This window comes from Triturus cristatus, chromosome 3_1 (assembly GCF_964204655.1).
Source record: "Triturus cristatus chromosome 3_1, aTriCri1.1, whole genome shotgun sequence".
In the NCBI taxonomy this organism is placed as follows: domain Eukaryota; kingdom Metazoa; phylum Chordata; class Amphibia; order Caudata; family Salamandridae; genus Triturus; species Triturus cristatus.
Window position 1 is genome coordinate 1,140,953,292 of NC_140583.1, and position 23,440 is coordinate 1,140,976,731.

General features: G+C 44.5%; 1 protein-coding gene across 1 annotated transcript in view; it reads left to right on the plus strand.

The window, feature by feature from the left end:
- The first annotated feature begins 8,258 nt into the window (after window positions 1-8,258).
- The window catches only part of LOC146861627 (contactin-associated protein-like 5), a 1,270,002-nt gene continuing 1,254,820 nt past the window's right edge, over window positions 8,259-23,440 (plus strand). Inside the window, exon 1 of the mRNA XM_085645996.1 lies at window positions 8,259-9,481. Within this exon, the coding sequence (XP_085502122.1) occupies window positions 9,400-9,481 (82 nt within the window). The 5' untranslated portion in view covers window positions 8,259-9,399. The remainder of the gene's footprint in view (window positions 9,482-23,440) is intronic.

The following is a 23,440-nucleotide window of genomic DNA, read 5'->3' on the forward strand; positions in this document are numbered from 1 at the left end:
TATCCCCCAACGCCATGCCCTGGAGGTAATAAAAAAATCATTGAACAAAAGGATTCTACCTGCACTAGTCCCGATGGAATTCATCTTACAATTGCTGGAAATAGCCCTGACACAACATTTCTTCTACTTCCAGGGGGACCATTTTGTGCAGACCAAGGGAGTTGCCATGGGTGCTAGCTTCGCCCCTGATTTGGCAACCTTGTACATGGATAATTTTGAAGAACAATTAGTCTACAACATTCTGAACCCCTTCAAACACCAGGTTACATACTGGAAGCGTTATATAGATGATGTCTTCATGATCTGGACTGGAAGTGACTCCAAACTCCTCTCTTTCTTCGTCTGGCTGAATGAAAGGTCCACTCACATCCAGTTTACCATTCACATGGATAAATGGACCATTGAGTTTCTGGTCATATCAATAAAAGCTGCTAACCACTGTTTGTACACTACTCTTTACTAGAAGCCTACCGAAAGGAACACTCTATTACGATATGGCAGCCACCACCCACGGGGACTACGCGATAACCTGCCGATCGGGAAATTCCTTAGGATTAGGAGGAACTGCACACAAAAAGATTATTTCTTCACGGAATCTGAGGACCTCATTAACTGACAGGTAGAACGAGGATACCATGAGCGAATGGTCAAACGGGCCAGAAAAAGTGCCTGCAATAACCTGAGGGAATCGCTTCTTACAAGGAAAGAACATCCCAATGAACAAATGGACAGGTTGATCTGTGTGACAACTTTCAATACAAGGAGTAATGAAATCAGACAAATTGTTGACAAACATTGGCCACTTATGGCAAACGTTTTGCAGTTACCCAACCCCCCCCCCATGAACTCCTTCAAGAAAGGCAAAAACATTCGAGACCATGTGGTCAGGTCATTCCTTGAGCCCCCACCTCAACTAACCATTCAATCTATGTGGCAACTACCGTCAGTAATAGGTCACTATAAGTGTGGGAGATGTAAAGACTGCGGTCTGACAATTGAAACAAAACAGTTCAACTATAACAATTGCTCCACTGATCTTAAAACCCACAGCAACTGCAACACATCGAATGTAATCTATGCAATTCTCTGCCCTTGCGACAAACTTTATATAGGCCAAACAACCCAGAAGGTCAAGTCCTGTATACTGCAAAACTGCAGCAGGATAAAGTGTGGTACAACAGGGGCACCCCTTGTCGAACATTTTCAAACATTTGATCATCCTCTGGAATCCATCAGGTGGCTGGTCATTGAAGAAATTAGACTGGGAGTAGGGGTGGTGACCTAAGCTCCATCTTGAATGTGTGGGAATGTAAGTGGATGGATCGTTTCAACTCTGTCCATAATGGCCTCAACGAAATGGATGTAACTTATGCCCAACTGTCTATGTTGAATAGGGACTAGCGGTTCCATTAACATATACATATTAAATCTTGTCAAACTTGAATGATGCCTTACCATATGAGGTATATACAGTCCAAGATTGTGCACCAACTTTTGGAATTGGACAGCTACATGTTATACACCCCATATGCCACTAGCTTGGGGCTCTGACATATATGTACTGTGCATAACTTTTATATATTGCTTTTTATGTTGATGAATAATAGTGATACATTTTTGGGTGTTTTCTTTTAAATACATGTACCAACCTGAAATGTATACAAAATATTGGCATCATTGGGTATATATTATTAACATCATGAACAGTCTTTCTCTCCACTTCTCTAGAACCGCACATGTATATGTACTCAAAGATTACCATCTTTCTCTCTGGCAACAGTATTGTAATTATGATTTTCCAGGTTCCCATTATTGCCTTGTTAAGCTGTGCGCTGCTTTTTACAGACAGAGAATCAAGTACATCATGTTGAGGGCAAACAGAGGGCATAGCACGACTTCCCTTGATCTCCATCTGGTAGGCAAAGAGTCGTAAAACTCTCAGGTTTTCACAAAAGTGCGCACCCCGTCTCCCGCTACTTAATCATTGTTTAGGACAGGAGCACGGAGTTAGCTGATTGAGCTGTTCGCCAAGAAGCCGTCAGGTGCGATCTGTCCCTCGGTTCCAACGAGGATATTTTGAGAGTAGTTTTAATGTTCACCCAGACCCAATTCAACTTAGTTCTTAATGACAAGGTTTTATAAGTGTCCCACACTGACATGCGCTATTGAGCTGCCATTTCAATCTAGACGTGCGGTGTCTTTCAATGATTACAATGTAACAACCTTAGACACACTGAGTTGTATTGTTAACTTGCAGGGTTCTTAAGAGCGGTCGGCGTTGACACCGGCTGACATTTTAGAAGCGCGTTCGCTTTTCAAATGGCTACATTGTTACAATGTCTACGCACTGAGCGCTGAATATCATATTTTTGAGTATTGGCCCGACTATATGGTTTCTAACATGGCGTTTACGGAGCGCCTTCTTTATTTGTTAATTGTTATTGATTTTGTTGACCCAGGCTGTTATTTTAGACGAGCCTTCGCTTTCAGATGGCTACAATTACTCACTATCATAGTCCAAGCGCTCATTTTAGACGCGCTTTTAACATCTCTCCCCTCTCTCATTGGTTAGGAGTCCATAAGTCAGGCACTTTTTAGCGTTGTTTACACATCTTCAAGTTACGGTCTGATTTTAGGCTTTATTCTGCTGTCTTGCTTATGCGCAGTCTTATCATTCCTATTATCATCAAGGATAATTTCTTAATCACGTTTTGTTTCAATTTGCTGTAGTAATAGTTGCCTGTACATTCTTGACACGTCATATTTTCTCTCTAGCCTTGGCCTTGGCCTGCATATCACTAACCACGACCATCTACGCAAATTCTGAGTACGTTTCTATGAGCGTTTGCTCTATGTTTATGCTCCACATTCCGCTAGTAGGTATATCCTAGTGGTTTCATCTGTCTCCTCTTTCTCTCGTAGGAGCCCAAAAGGCCCAGCTTTCAAACCCTCAGCCTGAAGTTTTCTCGCTGTTTTCTTACTGTAAATTACCCTTTATAATATGCTCTATTGATATGCTCATTTTTTGACGCACCATCTCATTAACCTCATCCCATTGTCCATAGGTGCCCACCACCTTCCCTCACCTCGGCCCTGATGAAGACCCCACCCCCAAGGCGCTAAGTTGGCTGTTCTATATAGGGGTTGAAACGTCGACAGTGTTTTGTTTTAGTATCAAACATAGATGACAGAGAGTGTTTATCTGCACCTACTCAATTATGTTATGATTTGTCATGTTTGTACATGCCAGGCATCTGGCTGGATAGGTTGTTATTATTGATTGCTGATGTATATATGCACACTACCATCCCTTTTCACATCACTTTTCACAAATCCCTCCTATGCACTCCTCACCCCACCCTGTGTGCAACTGTCTTTTTAAAAATATCTAAATGTGAAGTCCATTGTACTGTATGATATGATTTACTTCAATACGATGATGAAATAAAATCATATCCATTGTTGGACTGATTTAATGGTGGTGTCCGACTTTGATTAGATAATGTAGACCATTTCTTGCTCTCTTTATGTATTGTGACTGTTCTCCACTGTGACATTATCTTTTGTACCACTCAGACCGTTGAATCAGGAAGTAGCAGAACCAGGGACATAAAGGCTGTGACACTGGTCAAATACATTATTCACTTAGCCTAAGGGTACTGAATGTCAGGTACCAACAAGACACTCAACCAGCGCAGACTTATTATTCATGTATCTCGCTGTCCAAAATGTATTAAGCGCCAGTATGTCTACCCCTAATCTGCTTAATCGCATAGTATCAGATCAAAAAAACAGTGGAAAGAGGCCACAAACAACAAATTGTAGAGTTTAGTACTCAATACCGTCCCCACCAGCAGGCAAAATCCTTGCCGGGGATCTTGTCACCACAAACTACAGGAAGCTATGTTGGTTTGAATGTACAGTTGAGTCAATTGGGGCCACCACCTTCATCCTTTTCAGGCATTGCTTTAATATTGACTACCTCACCCCGGTAAGAAAGTGATCACTTTTTGCAGAGAAACTAGGAACACTTGCCCATCAAAAAAACACCCAAGGCCTTACCAACTCAAAGAGCACTTACACGACTCAAAAAGGATCAAAACATTTGCCTCATGTTGCCGTTAAAGAAGGAACCACAACAGAATTCTAAGGCAGGCCAGAAAGCAACTAGAGAATCTTGAGATCCAAGCCAACCTGAAACTTATAAACAAAATATACCAAAGGTCAGTTTGGGAGGGGAAAATAACAACAAAACAAAGTGTCTGGGCAACAGCAATGTACGTAAGTAAAAAGAAAACTTTAAGAGACTTTTGAAAAATGGTCAGAAATTTGTAGAGGGCCCCATCGGCAGTGTTGAGTTCAAACCTAACAGAATCAAGTTGGTTGGACTTCTTGACTAAACACTTTTAACTCACTGCCAGAGGCTACTGCACTTTTTGGCCAAGAGTCGGTTTTCAAAGACCCAATAATAAGCTCTACAAACCCAAAAGACTTTGCATTCAGCTTTTCTGAGGAGAAAATATACATGTCGACTTGAAAGAGCAGATTAGAGGAGGCACTAGTTCCAAACGGCATTCCTCAAGAATTGTAAAAGACTGACCCCACATTTAGGGAGGCTAGCCTCTCCGTGGTTTTTAAGAGTGCCCTCTAACTTGAAACTATCCCAGATTCATGGAAAGGTTACACAATGTCCCCCATCTTCAAATGAAGTTATCATTATCATCTGGAAAAGTACTGTTTGATCATGCTGTTGGACACCGAGGCAACGCACTTTGCAGGTCTTCTTTTACTGGATCTATTGCTCTGGGATGAAGAGAAACATTATACTTTCTAACCAGACCGGATTTGTACAAGGGGCTGGAACAGCAACCAACATTTTATCACTCTCAATAAACATGGACAGACAAAAACTTATTAAGCAAACAATTTACCTCTGATTTGTGGATTTTAAGTCTGCATTCAACTGTGTGAGGCGTAACCTTCTCTGGAAAAAACTGTCCCACTGGGGTATTCCAATTTCCTGCCCGGCTCTAGAAAGCAATACTGTTGTCATAATCAGGCACCTGGGCAAGAGTGCGCATTGGGGATGGGTCTTTTCTGTCAAGGAAAATTGAACCTCCCAGGGTCTAAAGCAAGGTTGTGTACTTGTGCCTTACTAGTTTAATTGTTTTCTGGATGACTTGACCCCAGCCCTAGGCAAAGTAAATGCACACACCCTAAATTAGGAGACATAAGCATCTCAAACCTTCTGTATGCGGATGATGTGTTACTCCTAAGCCAAACCAAAATCAGCTTCAACAGCTCGTGGCAAGTTATCTCACTATTCAATGGCCAACAAGATGTTGAAAAATTAGTAGCAAAACAAGATTATGGAAGTGAGCAGGAAGATACAGAAAACACACAAATGGTATCCACAAGGTCAACAAGTGGAGCCAGTTACAACATTCCAATACCTATAAATACTATTCAGTGAAAAGGGCTCCTTCCTACAGCATAGGAAGGACCTTCAGAGGAATGGAAATAATCTACTCCTTGCTTTTCGCACCTTGCAGAGATCGCTAGACAGTCCAAACTACTTGCCCCTGATAAAAGTAATAGCAGCAAAACTACCCTTGAGGACCGCCAATAGAAGTGAGGCACTATGAGCTACAGATGTGGAAACTTCGAATAGGATCATCACGGAAATATTTAGATTGCTCTTCCATCTCCCTACCAGTGCCTCACGGGCCCAGATAAGACTTGGGTTTAGTCTATTGAGTCAAACAATTGCATAAAAGGAGCCGACATCAAAGGCTGGAAAATAATAAAATCATTAACCACTAACTGACAGTGCCAAGCTCTCTGGGAAGAAGTTCATACTGGGACAAACATGCTTATCGTTACATGGCACCCTACTTCTGGGGCACCTAGGGGAGACCTTACGGATGACTTAGATGTGGAAATAAAGTGGATTACTACTTTGGAAGAACCTTTGATTCCAAAGTCGAATTTGCATATAATGCAATTTTAAAGACAGTCTGCAAAGCTGGGCTGCCTTTAAAATGACAGCAGCAGCACCCATGTGCACACTCCAGTTCAGGAAATCTACTGAGCTTCTTAAACTCCCTCTCCTATTATATACTAGAGACTTATAGGTAGTTTGAATCCCCCTTACCTTATTATATACTAGGGACTTACAGGGGTCTTTCATCGCCAATTGTAATTGTACCCCACCACCATGTATCTTTAAAGCAGAGCACTGGCCCTGGTCGGGTATGCAGAGCCCAGGGCAAAATCAGAGTCAGTTGCTACCAGTACCAACCAAACAATGGGGGTGATCAGGGCCAAAAGGACGACTTTCTCACAGAATGTAAATGTAAACCGAACAAACATCATGTTTGAACGTGACGTAAGGAAATCCGGAAATCCGTTTTAAAACCATTATTCCAATCTAATATGCTTTTTAACTATAACTATGCATTTAACTTTGTATGTAGTCTAGAAAATACAAAGACGATAAGTACTGTAATTCGCTTCATACAGCTTGCGATCAAGAAACGTAAAGACTACTCATATCTTGATGCATTGCTGTATGAAACTGTTGGATGATTGTTTCCAAATATTGTCTTGTTTTGAATAATGATACAATACTATAAAGTTATGTAATCTTTGCACTAGCACTTTATCTTCAATTATCTGTATGTATTAACTTCCGAGCAGCTCGTAAATTCCTAGCACTCTAGTACTTTCATAAACTTCTAAGAACAAATGAGAGTTATAGGGTCAAACATGTGCTCCAAATGGTTTTTATTTTTCTTATTGTGACTGTTCTTAAAAATATTTGGAATAATAATGTAAATTTATGAATGTCTTTTTATAGTGTGCTTTTATGGTGAGACTTGTTGCACCGAATAAAGCTGATTTTGATTTGATTTGAACGTGATAACTTTTGTTATTATTTCTTAAAACACGAAGTTGCATCTCTTTAAAAGACTGTCATGCTACAGCAATGTAACCTCTGTAGTCTGTGCCATTCTTCTACTCCTCGTCACTGCTGCCACTTGTCGAATAAAGGAGTGTCACTTCCATTGGTGCAGGGGGTGCAGTGGCACTAAGGCCCACAGGCCTAAGGGGCACACTGAACCTTAATTATTACTAATTTTCACTGTGCACAAAGCAGCCGGTGGACTCATGTCCTTACTTTCACTAGAGCTCATGACACACTGCCTGCAGCACTGTTGTGTTAAACATCTAATTGGTGTCTCTTGCCTGGCTGTGCTATGCACAATTCTCATGTAACTTTTTACTATTTCATCATCCTTTGTTGAATGTGAATACATGAATTTCTTAAGCACAGAATTCTAGTTCTCATCATTTAGGCCAAACTCCTTATTGGGTTGGCCATGCCCCTTCAACAGGTTTACCACGCCACTTTTAGAGGCCCGCCAGTCCTTTCATCCCACTTAAAGCCCTGGGTAAGATTGAAGTAAAGTTAGGGACAAGGAAAAATGATACTAAGGAGTGTGAAGATCAAAGAGAGGGGAGGGGGGCAAAGGAGGGAAAGTGAAGGTTAAGGATAATGGGGAAACGGGAGTTGGAATGAGAAAAGGGGACAAAGGAATGGAAAAGACAGGGTGGAAGGAAAACGATGAGAAGAAATTAGGAAAGGGAGTGAAATGAAGAGAGGGGTGACGAAGAGAAATAGAGGGGAAACGTGTAAGAATGTAGAGATGTGAAGAGAGAGGAAGGTCGAGAGAGAGCTATAATTACAAGAAAAATGGAAAGAATCGGGGAGATAGGGATGAAGTTATTAAGAAGAGGGGGAAGGGACAGAGAACGGTGAGGAAAGAGACTGAGTCTGCGATGGGGTGTCCTATAGGCGAGGGGGCTAAAGGGGAGAGCGGGGATGAAGGGTGGAAAGGAAATGCGAGGAAGGGATAGAAGGAAAGGAAGGCGAGTCTAAGAGGTTGAAAGAGCGTAGGAAATGGTGAGAAACTGAATAAATAAATACCACAGCATTGTATTTTAACTGCATTCTCGAAGGTGTCCACTATTCTGGCAGTGACCGAGGGGCAATCCACGAGGAGGACTTGTCTCGCTTTGCCCATGAAGGATCAATAATCAGCCACGAATCCTCCCTGCATCTGCTGCAGTTCATCCGCCAGGGGGAGGGTCCTAACCCGAGGAGGCGTGGCGCCGTCTGAGCAGTAAGGAGTCAGGAGCTGTTCCCCATGTCAGTGCTGAAAACAAGCCGCGCAGCGTGGACCAGGCTGAAATAAAAGGCGCTCTCATCGAGAAAACGGACTCGGCTGGGCATCAGGGAGCTGTTCACGTCTCAGCGCTAAACACGATAATTCACTATTCGCGGACTTCCTTCGCGCTGCCTTCGGTTCTGCTCTTCTGAGAGGCCTGTTTCCACCCATCTCTCTTCATCGTGACTTGTTCGTTTGTGCAAGTTGCTTAAAGAGTGTGTCTCTTTTCAGCTTCATTTCCAGGCGGTCTGACTCTTCAGCTAAAATTGAATGGTAAAAGGGGCGAGAGGCAAGTGCTGTGAGCTGGGATTAGACAGCAGTCTGCTCTCCAGTGCACAGCACTGCACAGGTACAACTCCTGCTCCTCGGCAGGCTGCCCCCAGACCTGCTCCTCTACCGAAACGGCAAAGGAGACTGCGCAGTTTCACCCCGAATCATTTCTTCAAAATATCGATAGACGGGTCTAAGAACGAAGAGTCTGTCGCCGAGAATCAGACAGCAGTCTGTAACTCAGTACCGGACAGTGTGCCTCCGTTTTAGGCTTTCTCTGTGAAGGGGTCGCGGACAGCGTTAGCAGCACCTACACGAGCCGCAAAAGAGTGAGGAAGCCGGAGAGCAGAGACTGACACCGAGGGTTAGACAGAAGAGTGCGCCCATGATACAGCACATCACAGGCTGATCTGCTTCCCTCAGGGACTCTTGTCCTAGGAGAGGCCTGTGTCCTGCTTAAGCGCTTTGAGGCAGCGCCTACAAGAGCAGGCAAAGAGCTGTGGCAACCAAAAGCTGTCAGCGAGGATTAGATGTCATTCAATGTCCAAGGATAGGTCACTGTGACTGTGGACTGGTCTCAATTAAAGACACTGCACTCGGAGTGGTCTGTGTTCTCCCTTTTCCCTTACGCCGTGTTGAAAACACGAACTAAGTAGATGTGACCAAGGGCCCAGATGGTGACACTGGTGATTAGACAGTGATCTGTCACCTAGGACAGGACACAGTGCACGTGGACCTGCCTCCGTGAAAAGCATCAGATAGGAGGGGCTGTTCCTGGCTTCAGTCCACGCTTTCCGGCTGTTTTCACAGGAGTTGGTAAAGGGACGGAAGAGGCAGAGGTTGTCACGGAGGACCAGACAAGCTTCAAACACACAGGAAAAGGCAGCGTGAAGACAGCATGGATTCTGCTTGTCACTGGTGCAGTGTGTTGTCCGTGGTGATTGTGAGCTGGTGCCACCTAGGACTCACGGCGTCTAACTGTAAGTGAAACCAGTGACTGATGGGTGAAAGTGGGGAACAGTGTCTGAGTAGCTGGGGAAAGAAGGAACGCGGGCACTTAACAGTGACTTCCGCACATACCCGTGCATCCTGTTACGTGTGACACCAGTTGCCTGACGTGTGCACTTGTGTGTCATGTGCTACGAATACAGGCAGCACTATGCATGCGCTGATTATGGGCACTCCCGTGCAGGGCCGCTCTGCTGTAACACAGGCAGAGGGTGGAAGGGTGTGGTTGGTTCACTCGCAGTTCTTGCCGCACTGGCATGCACTCAAGTGCCTGCCCTCTAAGAGACACTGCCCGTGAGCATGTGTCAGGACTGGCAGTACTCGGCTTGCGCTATTCCTCCTACAGCCCGACTCCTCCCTTGGTTACCTTCCTTTCGTAAGTGAGCGTGCCACCTGACGTAATACACAGGTGCCTTTTAAAATAAATAGGAGTAATACCTATTTTAGAGTAGCTAGCCCCTGTCTCTCTAGTACAATGGCTCGCACCTTCCAAGTTCAATGCCGCGATTCCAGTTAATCTGAGAGACAATTGTGTTTGGATTGGCAGGGGGGGGGGGGGGGGGGGGTAAGGGCTGAGGCACATTATCATATGAATGGCAACACTTAAATAGTTAATTTTTAAAGAATCCCATATTACCTATTGCAGTGGCAAAAGATGTCAATGGGTGTATCTGACCTCGAGTCTAGTATTGTGTTTTCCCACTTCTACAACTTGTGATTCTGGGCGAATGTCTTTTTATTCCTGTGGTACTTTCGCGTTTCTGCATAAAAAGGGGTGGGGGGGGGGGGGCATTAAGCAAAGCACAGGCACGCAAAAGAGGGGAGTTTGGTTGGCATTTTAAATTATAACACATCAACTCAGGTGTCTTACACACAGTTATTTGCGTTCCCGGTTCTGTGCAAGTGTTTGATTTTCTAATAATGTGCTTTAAAGATAAACACAGTTGTGAGGACAGAGGCCAGACAATATGTTTATCTGCGCGGTCTGCCGCCACACGGCTTTGTTTTTTCCACGTCTGTGGCCGGGCAGGAATTGATTAAGCACGGCTTTTTTTTTTGTTGCAGCAGTTGAATTTGTGGCTCAATGTTATAGTTCTACAAGCATCAAAAGGCACAGGGTGTCAGGACTATGGTATGGAAGCTAGATCCCTACCCTTAATGTTAGCACACAATATACAGGTGTGATCTTGGGCACATGGGTTCCGCACGGACGCCGCTGAGCTGGGTGTGTTTACGAATATCAGAGCGCTGGGAGGCACTAGAGGTCACTCTCGGGCTGTGAACTCTAAGGCACTCACTGAGACAGCTTCGATTAACAAAGCGTCTGTTGGTGCATGTGTGAGTGTCTGAGAAGCAGGGATGTTGGAAATGATAACAGTGCAATTTTGGTCTCACGCTCTCACGCCCTTTATCTGCTCTTAGAAGATTGTTTCGAAGCACTATATTCATTCAGTATAAAGAGGTAAATAGATATTTAGAAAAATAAAAAATGAATGCTGATCGATCAACGCATACAAATCACCTAATCCTAAATATAACTAGAACAAAACTGGAAAAACTACGCGCGTGATTACACGACAAGGATTTTAAACTCTCAGGGGCAGAGTTACAAGCCCCTTGCGCCACTTTTGCGTCACTTTTCCCGTGTTAAAAATGACGCAAAGTGGCACAAGGGGCTTGTAAATCTGCCCTTCAATCTTCAACCGGTTTCCCCGACCCTAAACAGGAAGCGAGAGGAGCCTGGCACCATCATTAGAATTAACATTCTAAATATAATTACGACAAAAGCCTAAATAGACGCCATTGTCCAATGTCATTGGAACGGTTTCCGCAGGTTATGTAGTTTAAAGTAGGACACGTTATTCCATAATTTAGGTGTTCCTCGTCAGCTAAGGGCCAAATATGAAATTTGAGCTCCTGGGGAGGTCGTACAAACAAGTGGGAAGCATGTTGATGACAGCTGTGGCCCGGTAGGCCCTGGAAACTTCAAGGGGCATATTTACAAGCCCCTTGCGCCACTTTTGCGTCACTTTTCCCATGTTAAAAATGATGCAAAATTGTCGCAAGGGCCTTGTAAATAAGCCCCCACGTGTCCAGTGTGAGATGTGTCGTCTCTTTCGCTGAAGGGTGTCAACTACTCATCATTTGCACGGAATTGGAGGCCGTGAGTAGTTTAGTGGCAGGTATCTGGCATGCAGACTTCAGCAGTCGGAGAATTGTAGACTTTAGTGGGAGGCGTGCGGGGTATGCCACTAAAATGCTGGCAAAAGTCGTGATTAGCAGATGTTAGGATGCTGATCTAACCTCATATGTCTAGGGCAGAAGAGGAAGACGTGCAGCGCGTAGTGGGCCTTGGGCATTAAGGGCATTGTGTAGATTAGGAGGGAAGAGCTGGCATGAACCACCGAGGTGTTGCGGAGTTTGTAGTTGGGTTAATGGGACCCTTACACCAGTTCAATTTGCACTAGCCCTTCTTGGGCCCCACCACACCTGTTGAATACAAACCCTTGTCAGGCTGCAACAAAGAAAAAAAACAGACACTCCATCTTAGCACACACATTTTATATCCAAACACTTGTTATTTGATTCAGGAAATAAATACGCCTAGATGTTTTCCTAAAATGTTTAAATATGACTTGGTGTGTGTGTATATTTACTTGTGAATGTTTGTATCTTTATACACACACAATCACACTCTCTTGATGGTTGCCCGCAGAAAGTAAGTGGGTAAATCATTTATTATACAATTATTTACAATCATTGCAGTTTCAGCAGATATGTAACTTTAATTTGTAATGTTAATTCAATTTATAAAGCACGTGATTACGCGCGGGTGTCTTGGCGCTAAGATTCAGAAACATCAAGGGGCATATCATCAAGGACCGGCGATAATTATCGCTAAGCGCACTTAGCGCTAGGATTATTATTGCCGGCTTACGTGGATTTTTATCGCTGAGATAGCTGCTATTAGCAACGCATATCTCGAAAGCGATAAAAATCCTAGCGCTAACTGTCAAACGTGAGATTATCGCTGGAAACCCAGCGATAATCTCACAAAGTTTGGCGTTAGCTTGATGATAGGGCAAGGCAAACTGAGCCATGATATCCACCTTCCATAGGATATCATGGCTAAGTCAGTCCTGAAGCAGGCGTAAGGAAAGTAGCGATAACAGGGGTTATCTCTACTTTTCTTGCCGCTGTGCTTCATAGCGTGGGGCTTGATGATAGGAGAAATGTCGCTTAGCGACATTTCTCCTGTCATGTCAGGGCAGGAATGCCCACTTTGCATCTCATTAGAGATGCAAAGCTGGGCGTTCAGAATTCAGGCGCTAATGCAAGGTTTCACGCGATAGCGTGACCTTGCTGATTAGGCGATAAAATTATCGCTGCTTTTCGCCCGAAAACGGACGCAAAAGCGGGGATAATGTTTTATCGCCTCGTTGCTGATATGCCCCCAACTGAGTCAAGCAGTCGGGAGCACGACCGTTAAAAAGATAGAAACAGATAGAGACAAAGGAAACAACCATGATTTCTGCTGTTTCCGAAAGATAAGCAGATTACTATGATTTTTCAGGCAGGGTTGCATTTTGTTCCCAAACTGACAGGTGGAATACACAAAGCTGGAGACCCCAAGAGGTTTTGTATATCCTGTGGTCCTGAGCTGAGTATGATGCTGCAGATCTAAGATTTCTATTAGGTATGTACAGTCTACATTTTGTGAGGCCTTTAGGCCTGCTCCAATACAGTGTTTTGTGAGGTAGATAGAGTGCTTTAAAAGCCACTCTTGTCTTCACAGTGAGCCAGTGAAGCTCCTTTAGGGTACTTGACACTCACATGTTTTTGGGAAGCTTCTTTAAGACACGAGCAGCTGCATTCTGCAGTGTTTGAAGCATCCTGAAAGCCGATTGTGGCATGCCCATGTGCAGGGCATTGCATAGAGAATACAACCATTGAGAACATCATATTAGCAAAATTCAAATCCTAATAACACTGGCATGCTCATATACAATTGATTTTTATAAAGCTATATCTATGAATTTTTAAAACCAACCAGTTAATAGAGGATCTTCATCGCCTAAACACTTTTTCTCAGCATATGTCCAGATTTTTAAGTGAAGAAATACCGCTCTTAAAAAGCTCTGGTTCAATGTTGTCAATTCACTACAAATACATATTATATGAAGTAATGACGCTTCATTAATTGCTCAATATTTGCATCTAATGACCATTTCACGTTTTCGGCCTGATATGGGTAGCAAACAGAACCTTGATCTAATTACCCTTCTCTTCCTCTCTATGCTAAGAGGTAATTCCAAGTACTTTTGCCTTAATACCGTCCAACAATGTCTCTTGTATTTACCACCATCCAACAATGCATATTTTGTTCCAAAACAGAATAGTCCCCCAAAAAACATATATACATTTTCTTGTTTTATTGCTTATAGTTTGCTCGTGGTGGTGGTAAAACCATGCTCCAGATAGCTTCAAGTGGCAACAAATGTAGAGACTCCTCCAGGGATAATCCACCAGGATTTGTAACATTTATTGCTTGCGACACTAAAGGTTTTAGAGTTCCTTTTAGAGCTGCTCTGAGCCTGGAGCAGAAGGCTATTCAAAAGGCCTTAAGGTTGGGTGATTGCTTATTTACCTCAAATTCCAACAGCACCAGGTCTTGGGGTGGGCTGTTAGGAAGTTTAAAAGGAAATCTATAGGAGTAACATTGCACAATATATAACCATTTGGATACTTTCCCTGGCACATTATCTATCCATATGCTAATGTGGGCATTAGTTTACGAGTGATCTCCAGCATGATTGGAGACAAAGACAGCCGACACCTTGACGATTAAACACAGAAAGAGGAGTTATGGGCCGAGGCTGTTGTTTTCTTTGCCGCCAGATGCAGCTTACTACTACCACATTCATTCACCCATAAACCTGGACATTTGTTCCCACTGGTAAGCTCAAGCCTGCTGTTACTCACGAACCAGCTGCCCTATCTGAAGACCTGCAGACTACCACTTTTGTCTTTCATTGATAATATTTAAATTATTGTTTTTTGGGGTTTTTCACTTACTTTATTGACCTTTCTCTGAAGACCAGTTTCCGGTTTCCCTAGAGTCACTGTGTCATCTGCACATTGTAGGGTATTTAATAGTTTGCCAGATATTTTTTGGGGAGATCAGTCCACTCTCTCTAAGGCTGTTCCCAGATTTGCTATATTCGTAGGCACGGGGTTGTTTCAGTTCTTTGGGGCAGATTTACAAGCCCCTTGCACCTCTTTCACGCTGCCGTTGCGTCACTTTTGTGACGCAACGGCAGCGTAAAGCCAGCGCCATGCTGCGGGGTATTTACAACGTAACGCATCTGGGAGATGAGTCACGTTTTAAAGCCCTGCACCACATTTCGGTGTTCCGGCGCAGGGGGGGGCGTTCCGGCGCAGGAACGCCTCCTAAAAGTGGCTGAGTGAAATCTACAAGATTTCACTCAGTCACTTTTAAGGCCATGCTGCGTCAAAACCCTGCGCCTGCTTGAAGCAGGCGTAAGGATTGACGCAGCATACTAGGGATATGGCACCCCCAAGCCTTGCTGGAGCTGCGTCACGCTTGCGACGCAACTCCAGCAATGCGCCGACTTTCCGACGGGGGATGCATCACGCATCTGCCCATCCGAGCGCCACGGTGCGCCGCATTGTAAATGCGGCGCATCAGTGGTGGCGCACGGGTGGGCAGATGCGTCGCAACTCTTCTGGCGCATCTCTGCTGATTAGCAGAGATGCGCCAGAAGTCGTAAATCTGCCCCATAGTTTTTGTTGATCATCTCTGTGGTCATCTTGTCTGGGGTCAACTTAATGTTTATTCCAAGTATTTGAATACAGACTAAGGATTGTCTTCACGAGCCTTAAGGGAATGCCCCAGCCAGATAGTTTTTTGCATAGTTCACCAACAGTTTATACAATCAAAGCTGCTTCAAAATCAATGAAAGCTCTGTATAAAAGGTTACCCATTATAATACGTGTTTGTTGTATATGCTTAGGCACTGTCGATAGGTTTGCCTTACTACTACAGTCCCTGTGGACACGTCTTTGATAGAAAAGCATCAGAATTCTTTTGACAGCCAATTTCTCCAAATGCTTTAGAATGGCTTTAGCTAAACATTTCCTTTCTATGTCTAATAAAGCTATTAATCCACAATTTGCTGTAGAGGTTTACTGCCTCTTTATTCAAATGGGAAACAGAAAAGAACTCCACCATCTAACAGGGTCTGCAGTTGTTTTTAGACAAGAAGCAAGTAGCGTTAGCATATCTAGCCATAAATGTATAATTTAAAAAAAACTGTTGCAGGGATCCTGGGGGGGGGGGGGTGAGGGGGCAGGGTGGTGGTACCCATCGCTTCTGGCAGACATTAAGATGGTAATTTCGTGTTCAGTAACTGTAATCTCTTCATTATTATACCTAAGTTCTAGAATGACAAAAAGTGAACTGATAACAGAAACATATACACGTTTTAAATGGGTTATATATTCTTGCTGGTGGAGTTTGGAAACAATATCGAGTTTTATATCGGGAGACAGAAATATCGGGAAAAAATATCGTGGTACAAAAAACTTTGTGATGCAGAAATAATTTTGTCAAGAATATTGTTTTTCAAGTAAATATTGTCATTGTTAAGAATATCGTTGTTGTGAATATCGTTTTCAATAATTAATGTTGGAAAGAATATAGTTTAAAAATTATTTTGATGTGCTTTACTATATATATATTATTTTTATGTGTTATTATTGCTTGCATAATTGTTATTAATTTTTAAATATAGTTTGACATTTGAAGGGATTTAGAATTTTTAATGTAATCGATGATAGTAATTTATGGTCATAGCAGATTATTGGGTTTGAAGGGGGTTAGAGGGGGAAGTTAATTAAGTAACAATTAATTATCGATTAAGTAATTTTTAAGTAAGTGTGTGATTGAAAATGTATTATATATAGTATGTAACACTGACTAAATTTACCTATATTTTAGGGGTGGGTTGCTATGTTTGTAGGGGTATAGGGTACAGAGTTAATTATGTAATAATTAATTAAAATTTAATTTTTAATCAACGATGGATACATATTGCATGATTATTAATCATGTAAATTGTTACAAATATATATGTTAGTTACATTGTAGGTGTTGGCTGCTGGGTTAGTATTGGTATAGGACAGGAAGTTGATGGCCACCCTTATGGGAAAATGTTGCCAACATTGAGCACCATGCTGACTCCAAAAATCGCATGAATTGCAGAATTACAGATAATAAGCGAAAGAAATACAAATACGACAAATTGTCTGGCAAAGTGAACATAAAATCCCGTAAGCATCACCACATGCAAGTAAAGAACACACTTAGACAAAATAAGCGCATCCGTTTCTTGTACCCAAGTCAAAGAGAACAGTAGACCAAGAAATACCATGCAAGCTAATATAAGAACATATGAAAGTACATGCTTTCATAAAATCAAGAAAAGAAAAAATGAAAACTAACAAAATGTGAATTACCTACTGACGTGTGTCACCAATACCACAGACGTGGAAATGTCATCACTCAGCTTGTCAAATGTGTGTTTATCTAGTTAGGAAAAATGGGAGGGTAAGGCGAAGACCAGATCATGTTACTGTCATCTCTTAGAACTCATAACAAATCAAACCAAGTGCCCACCAAAGAAAATATGAACAACTTACTGAATGCAATCACCGGGATTGTCCTTAAGGTACAATGTAACATTTGTGAAAACGTGAAGTCAGGCCGCTGTCCTCCACAATGTACAAAGCAAGAACATTCAAGAAACAGAAATCGCACAGGCACCCCCTTGATAAGGGCTGATCACAAAGAAGGAAACACTGGAGGAGATGTATGTTCGAACCACATAATATACCAGTGCAAACAGTAAAAGTCCTATTCATCACTAGAGACAGAAACGTGTACCCCATCATCTTAAGAATGTTACAATGCACATGTATGTCATAAATAGCAGAGAATCCAAAATGACTATTAGATATGGTAAACAGAATGGATAGGCATATCTGATAAAAAGTGAAGCGTCATCTCAAAAAAGCTATATAAGCATGCCTGATAATGGTTGTCTTGCAAATAAAGCGTTGTTGCACAAAGGAAATAACATTGTATGTGATGGAAGGGGGCAATTAATAAGCATTCACAAAGACTCAATTATAAAAACATTGCAGAATGCGCATGCTAAGCAGTCATTGATGTAAAATGACGTGCCAGAACTGTGCATCAGCAATGGCCATCGTGGCTTAAAAATGACTTGCCTCCGAGCAAGCACAGACACTCATCCCACACTGTTGTAAAAAACGTATATGATGCCTGGATATACAAGAAAGTGTACATCATAACTGTACATAGACAGCGGCTGAGGAATAACTCACCCCCTGAGCCTATTAAGGCAAAAACACAGCAGTCTGTAAGAGGGACCACTAGATGCCTGAACCCAAATCGCTGATAGTATCAATTAATCATAGCGACTAACTGCAGAGTTACAAATGAAATCCTACCAACGAAGGCAGCTCCAAGAATGCCGCTGCCCGCGTCCCACGAAGGGGGACATCAGCAGGGCAGCCCTCTAGTGGCCACCCGTCGGAGCCCCCCCCCCTGCTCCGCCTCTCTAGCGAGGCCGCGCCCCGGGGAGGGGAGGCCCCCAATGGGTTTGTCTTGGGGGAGGCGTGCCGCGAGGCTGGGGTGAGGCTAGACCCCCCTCTTAAGCGCCTCACCCCCTCAGAGCTTCCTCTGCTTCCTGCGCTCCTGGCCACGCGAGTTTTGCGCCGGACACGCCGTCGGTCGAGTCGTGGTCTATCCTGCTACCTTCCCGCCGTTCGCCACGTCGCCCCAGCGCTGGGTCCTCCTCGCTGCCCTGCACACCGGTTCGGTGAGTGTAGTTGCTTTGGGCAGCAGAGTAGTTTGAAGTGGTGAGTTTTGTAGATGGCGGCGAGAGCCGTTTTCGCGGGCGGCGGAGGGCGAGGAAGGCGGACCGTGTAGCAGGAGAGCCTGGTTTGAGTCCGGTCGCTAGGAGGGGCGGCTCGGGGTTCGATCTTCGGAGCGAAGTAAGTGGGTAGTATAGTTTATTGGAGTCGGTCAGCTATTGTGGGCATCAGCGAGAGCCGTTTTTCGCGGGCTGGCTCAGCGCGAGGACACGCCATCTCCGCGAGTAGGGGCCCGTCGTCGAGGATCGATGCTACCCGTCGGCGTGGTACGGAGCATGCTACTGGAGGTTAGGGGGCCCGAGCATAGTCTGTCACCCGCAGTAGGGGTTGTTTTTTGAGGTTACCTATTAGTTTTAAATAACTGAGTGCGGGAAGTTATCCGCGCCTGTGGGGGGGTGCAAGACAGGTTTCGAGACCGAGCCGATATACTGATATGTCAAAGAAAAACTTATGTGGGGCAACATCAGTTTGTAAATGTATCTTTCTCGAACCTTCCGAGTGCCGTGTAGTAATGAGGCGCGCCAAGACCTAAAAAAAAAAAAAAAAAAAAAAAAGGGCTGCATTGAAGCCTGGACCAGTTCCTTGTTCACAGCCAGTCAAATAAGGCATAGCGGAAGCAGGTGATAGTACCCCTGACAACCATGCTTCTCCGATTCCGTACCTCTACGATCCCCAACTGCCTTAAATCGGCCCCTATGCACACAATTACCACGAGCTCATAGGCAGTTTCTTAACGTTGGTAATAAACTCCACAGTGCGAAATACTGCCCAGTAAATCAAGGTCTGAACAGTTATTCCCCATTCGGTGAGGTTATTATAGGAGTAAATGTGTGCAGAAAATCAAGTAATTCTTGACATCCAAAATTTCTGTTCACACCTACTCCTAACTCGTGCCCTTGCAAGTAACAATTAGTTCCAATGCCATTCTTACCAAAACAAGAAATTGCTGAACATTCTAGTTATAATTAAATTCTCCAGTGAGAATAAAATGAGCTTTTGTGTATTTTAGTGCATTGTCTCGCGGGGTTGAGAGTTCCATTGATGTCCTTGCTGATATGAAGGATGGTGTACAGAGATACACTTTCAATCCTGAGTTATCCTAATCTCCCCTTTAACGAGCGCTGCGCAGCCAAACTTGCTTTTTAACACAAAAACTTCTCTAAGCACACATTAAACACAGGCACGACACAAAACAGCCACAGCCATGAAAAGCAAGCACAGTGACATGTTCTCCCTCATCACATGCACAATAACGCCACCCCTCAGTCAGAGCAGCACTCCCCATGTCATCACAAACACGTCTGTCATGTGTCAGACCAAATACACCAATAGCCCTCTCAAACACACAAGACAAAGTCACTCACCGCTCCCCCTGTTTTCACATCATCTGCACAACCGGGCCCGCGTGAACACGGAAGAACCGAGCCGCGGCAGTAGCCATAGGTTGATGGCACCATGCGAGCCATTTAAGGAAAGATTTTGTGTTTCCGGCGCCCGAAATCGTTGTAAAGGGGGTGCGCGGTCCGCGCGCGGGGAATCGCCTGCTTATCTGAGTACTTGCGCAGGGCCCCCTATAAACTATTGATAGATTAGGCTATTTAGAGCGCTTGGGGCTGGCATTAGTTATTCTGCCAAAGTCAAGAACGACTCGCTGGAGACGTGCCTTGTTGCTTAGCGGTGCAGGCTCTCACGGAGGTGACGGGATGTGATGGTTAAAATAGTGTTGAAGGATATATTAGTACGAGTTCGATCCCGCCTTTCTATAAACAATACTTGGAAATGGTGCGGGTGTAAATGGTCGAGCGACAGTAAGAGCGCGTAGCAGGTTGGTTTTAACAGATTCGAGGTGTTTTTTTTTTTTTTTCCGCTCGCACATATGGCGATGGACAGTGACTTACTCGTGTATACATTCAGGAATGTGTGGCTGGCTTTAGTAATTTTATGGTAATTTTCTTGAAATACTGAAATATCTTTAGCTACACAGTATAGTGTCTGCACTTGGCAAACATGCAGTGTGCGGTCTTTTTGTCCCTTCACTTTGCCATGGGACCGTGAGAGTTTTCGTACCTTTTGATGAACACCATGTTCATTTGTGCCGTGTATGTAAGTAAGCTAGGGAAGAGTGGGGCGCGGTCACATGCAGCGTGCATTAATTGTGGTGGAGTGTTCGAGCGCGCCTCAGTGCCCGGATCTTCCTGCACGGTGACTCGTGCCGCCGGGAGGCCGTGCCGGGTTGCTGCCGGGCCTCGGACGACATGGGGGGTCTTAGCGCTACTAGATATAGCACCGATAGGCCAGGAGCGGCTGTTTTGGCCAAAGTGCGTCACGCGAGGGGAGCTGCTGCAGGGGGCCGAGATGCGCTGGGGACCGCGGGGGCCGCCATGTACGGGGGCTGCCTGTCCTACAGGCAGATTTTAGCGTGATCATCGCTGGCATTGTGGACAAGTTCCCCGCAGCTGTGCCTTAACCCCGCGGCACGAGCTTGTGCATCGGTGTAAACACGCCACTTAGTAGTGATTCTATGTTGATCAGCAAGGGCGCAACTAAACCTGGATTTGAGCCGAGATTTTCATAAGAGATGAGCAAGGCAACGGAACTTTATTGAGCATTGTTTAGCGCATGAGGTCTCAGGTTAGATCACCCGTCTTCTCCTTTCCTTCATCATGAGCACAGCAGGCTTGACGCGCATGGTGCGTGTTTCGCTGCGGTGGGGAAGCAACCTCCTCTGTTGCACTCTGCATTTGCGGTGTTTTGTGTTTATATGCAGTGTTCAGCCCTGCACACGCTATACGTTCAGGCACCATGGAAGCTAAGCAGGGTAGGGACTGGTTAGCACTTGGATGGGAGGCCAGAATGGACCTGCAGGATGCTGGTGCCTTTGCTATGAGTTTAGGCCCCTCTTAGGCGGGCAAATATTGTTTAGCGCAGTTAAGTGAATTAAAAAAAAAAAACAAAAAAAAAAAAATTGGGCAATTTTACAATGCGCAGATCTGACCCAAAGGCATCAGTGTGCAGTATTTTATCAAAGCAGCCTTAAACTATACTGCCTTCCAGTTGGGAAGACACAAGTCTCCTTCACTTTGAGTCCTTTGGCTCAGGTAACATTTCCTATACACTGATTCACATGCATATGATCTATTGGCTCGGTGGTTTTTGTGTGAGATACGAAGTTCTCGGACACCCGACACTGGTAGGAGTGGCGCTCGATAACTAACCCAATGCATCTGAGAGTGTGGTTATGGAAACTTGGTCAACTGTTAAAGGGGGCTAGTGAGAGAATCTGTGGGGGAGGCGACATTGGGGGGGCGCCAACAACATTCTGGCACAGGGGCCAGTATCGCCAAGCTTTGGCCAATGGTAGTTTCGTTAGCCAAGATTCAGAATAGATGACATGGCAGGACACTAGAGGCGGTTGTGTGTGTCCAAGTTGGGGAAGGTTCTTGTGATACAGGCGAGCTTGCATTGTGGTGCACCGGTGCCAACAGCCTTCGGTATCGACCCGGCAGCATCGTGCATAGGCACGCAGTTAATAGGAATAAAAACCCACATTGCTTATGCCCCTATGCAGTGTCTTATGCAGACTCTGGCGCCGCCAGCAATACAGCAGCTGTCCGTATGTACACATGTAGGGCTTCATCTTTGTGTTGTCAGTTAAATTAAATTTTGAGGGGCAGTCGTACCTGCACTGCACGGTCACAAAAGTCGTGAGGCCGCTTCACTCAGCCATGTCTCTGGAACCATGCAATGCCGTGGCTCATTTTGTATATCCTTGGGCTGGCCACACATTCCTTCATCTCCAGCATGCTTTGCTGACTAATTGATTAGTATGAATGAAGTCGCATGTTTTAGCTCAAACTGAGCGACAGTTACTAATCGCAATGACATGGGTTCACACGCACTGGAAGGCCCTTTACATAGGTTCCCTGGTATCTTTGTCCCAAAATCCAGCATTTATTAGGGTTATCCGGTACAAGGGGGGAATCTCATTGGCATTAGTGCAATGCCTGTAGGTACGAAGGGCCTAAGTTATGGGTCCCAAGTGGTGCAACAGGATAAGAGAGTATATATAGATATGTCATCTTGGTAGCAGGAATACAAGTAGGTCAAGGTTCAGCCCAAAACCCAGTCTCAACCATAATGCAATGGTCAGCTTGTGGAAAGGTGTAACAAAGAAATCGATCTACCAATGTTAACATTATGAGTTCAACGCATGAGTCACGAGATGCTGCTGTCTTTCATCTTTGCCTTGCTATTCGGAAACAGCTGGGGTAAGGTTTCTTTCAAATCAGGCATAGTGGCAGCTTAGTCTATACAGAAGCCTGCAGCCTGAGCTGTTTTGAGACATGTAGAAGGCCTGGGTTTGTGGGTCATACTTAACATCTTTGAGGTTATTCTCCCTGTTCCACAGGGAGGCCAGGGAAAGCACAGAGTGACAGGGTTTACCGAGACCTAGCCTGGCTTGCCTTTTCTGCGACCTTGTGAGGTCTGTTTATGTATTGTATGAAGGTGACAGAGGCTGTCACTGTTGTTTGATAGGCAACAGGGCCAGAAGACATTTAAGTGCATTGTGTGCTGGAAACTAAGGAACGGGTCCATTTTAGTAAGCACGGGGGGCGTTTCTAGCGCAAAAAAAAAAAAAAAAAAAAAAAAGTTGAGAGAACCCAGTGGAGTTTCAGTGCAAGGCCACATTCGTGGGGCAATTCCATGTGTAAAGCATTAAACCAGTCGGCCCTGGGAATTAGGCAGGCGTACGATCAGCTGAGATTTGTCCAAACTGAGGGAGAGCATATCGAATATAATTCACAGTGGAACCAGGGGCAGCGTTACAAAGCAATGCTGTAGATTTCCCGTAGAATGCCGCATGGCTAAGCTTCAGGGATAAGGCCCTGACCTTTCACCCCTCGAGGGACCATCACCAATTGCGAGCAAACAGGCGAGGAGCACAGCAC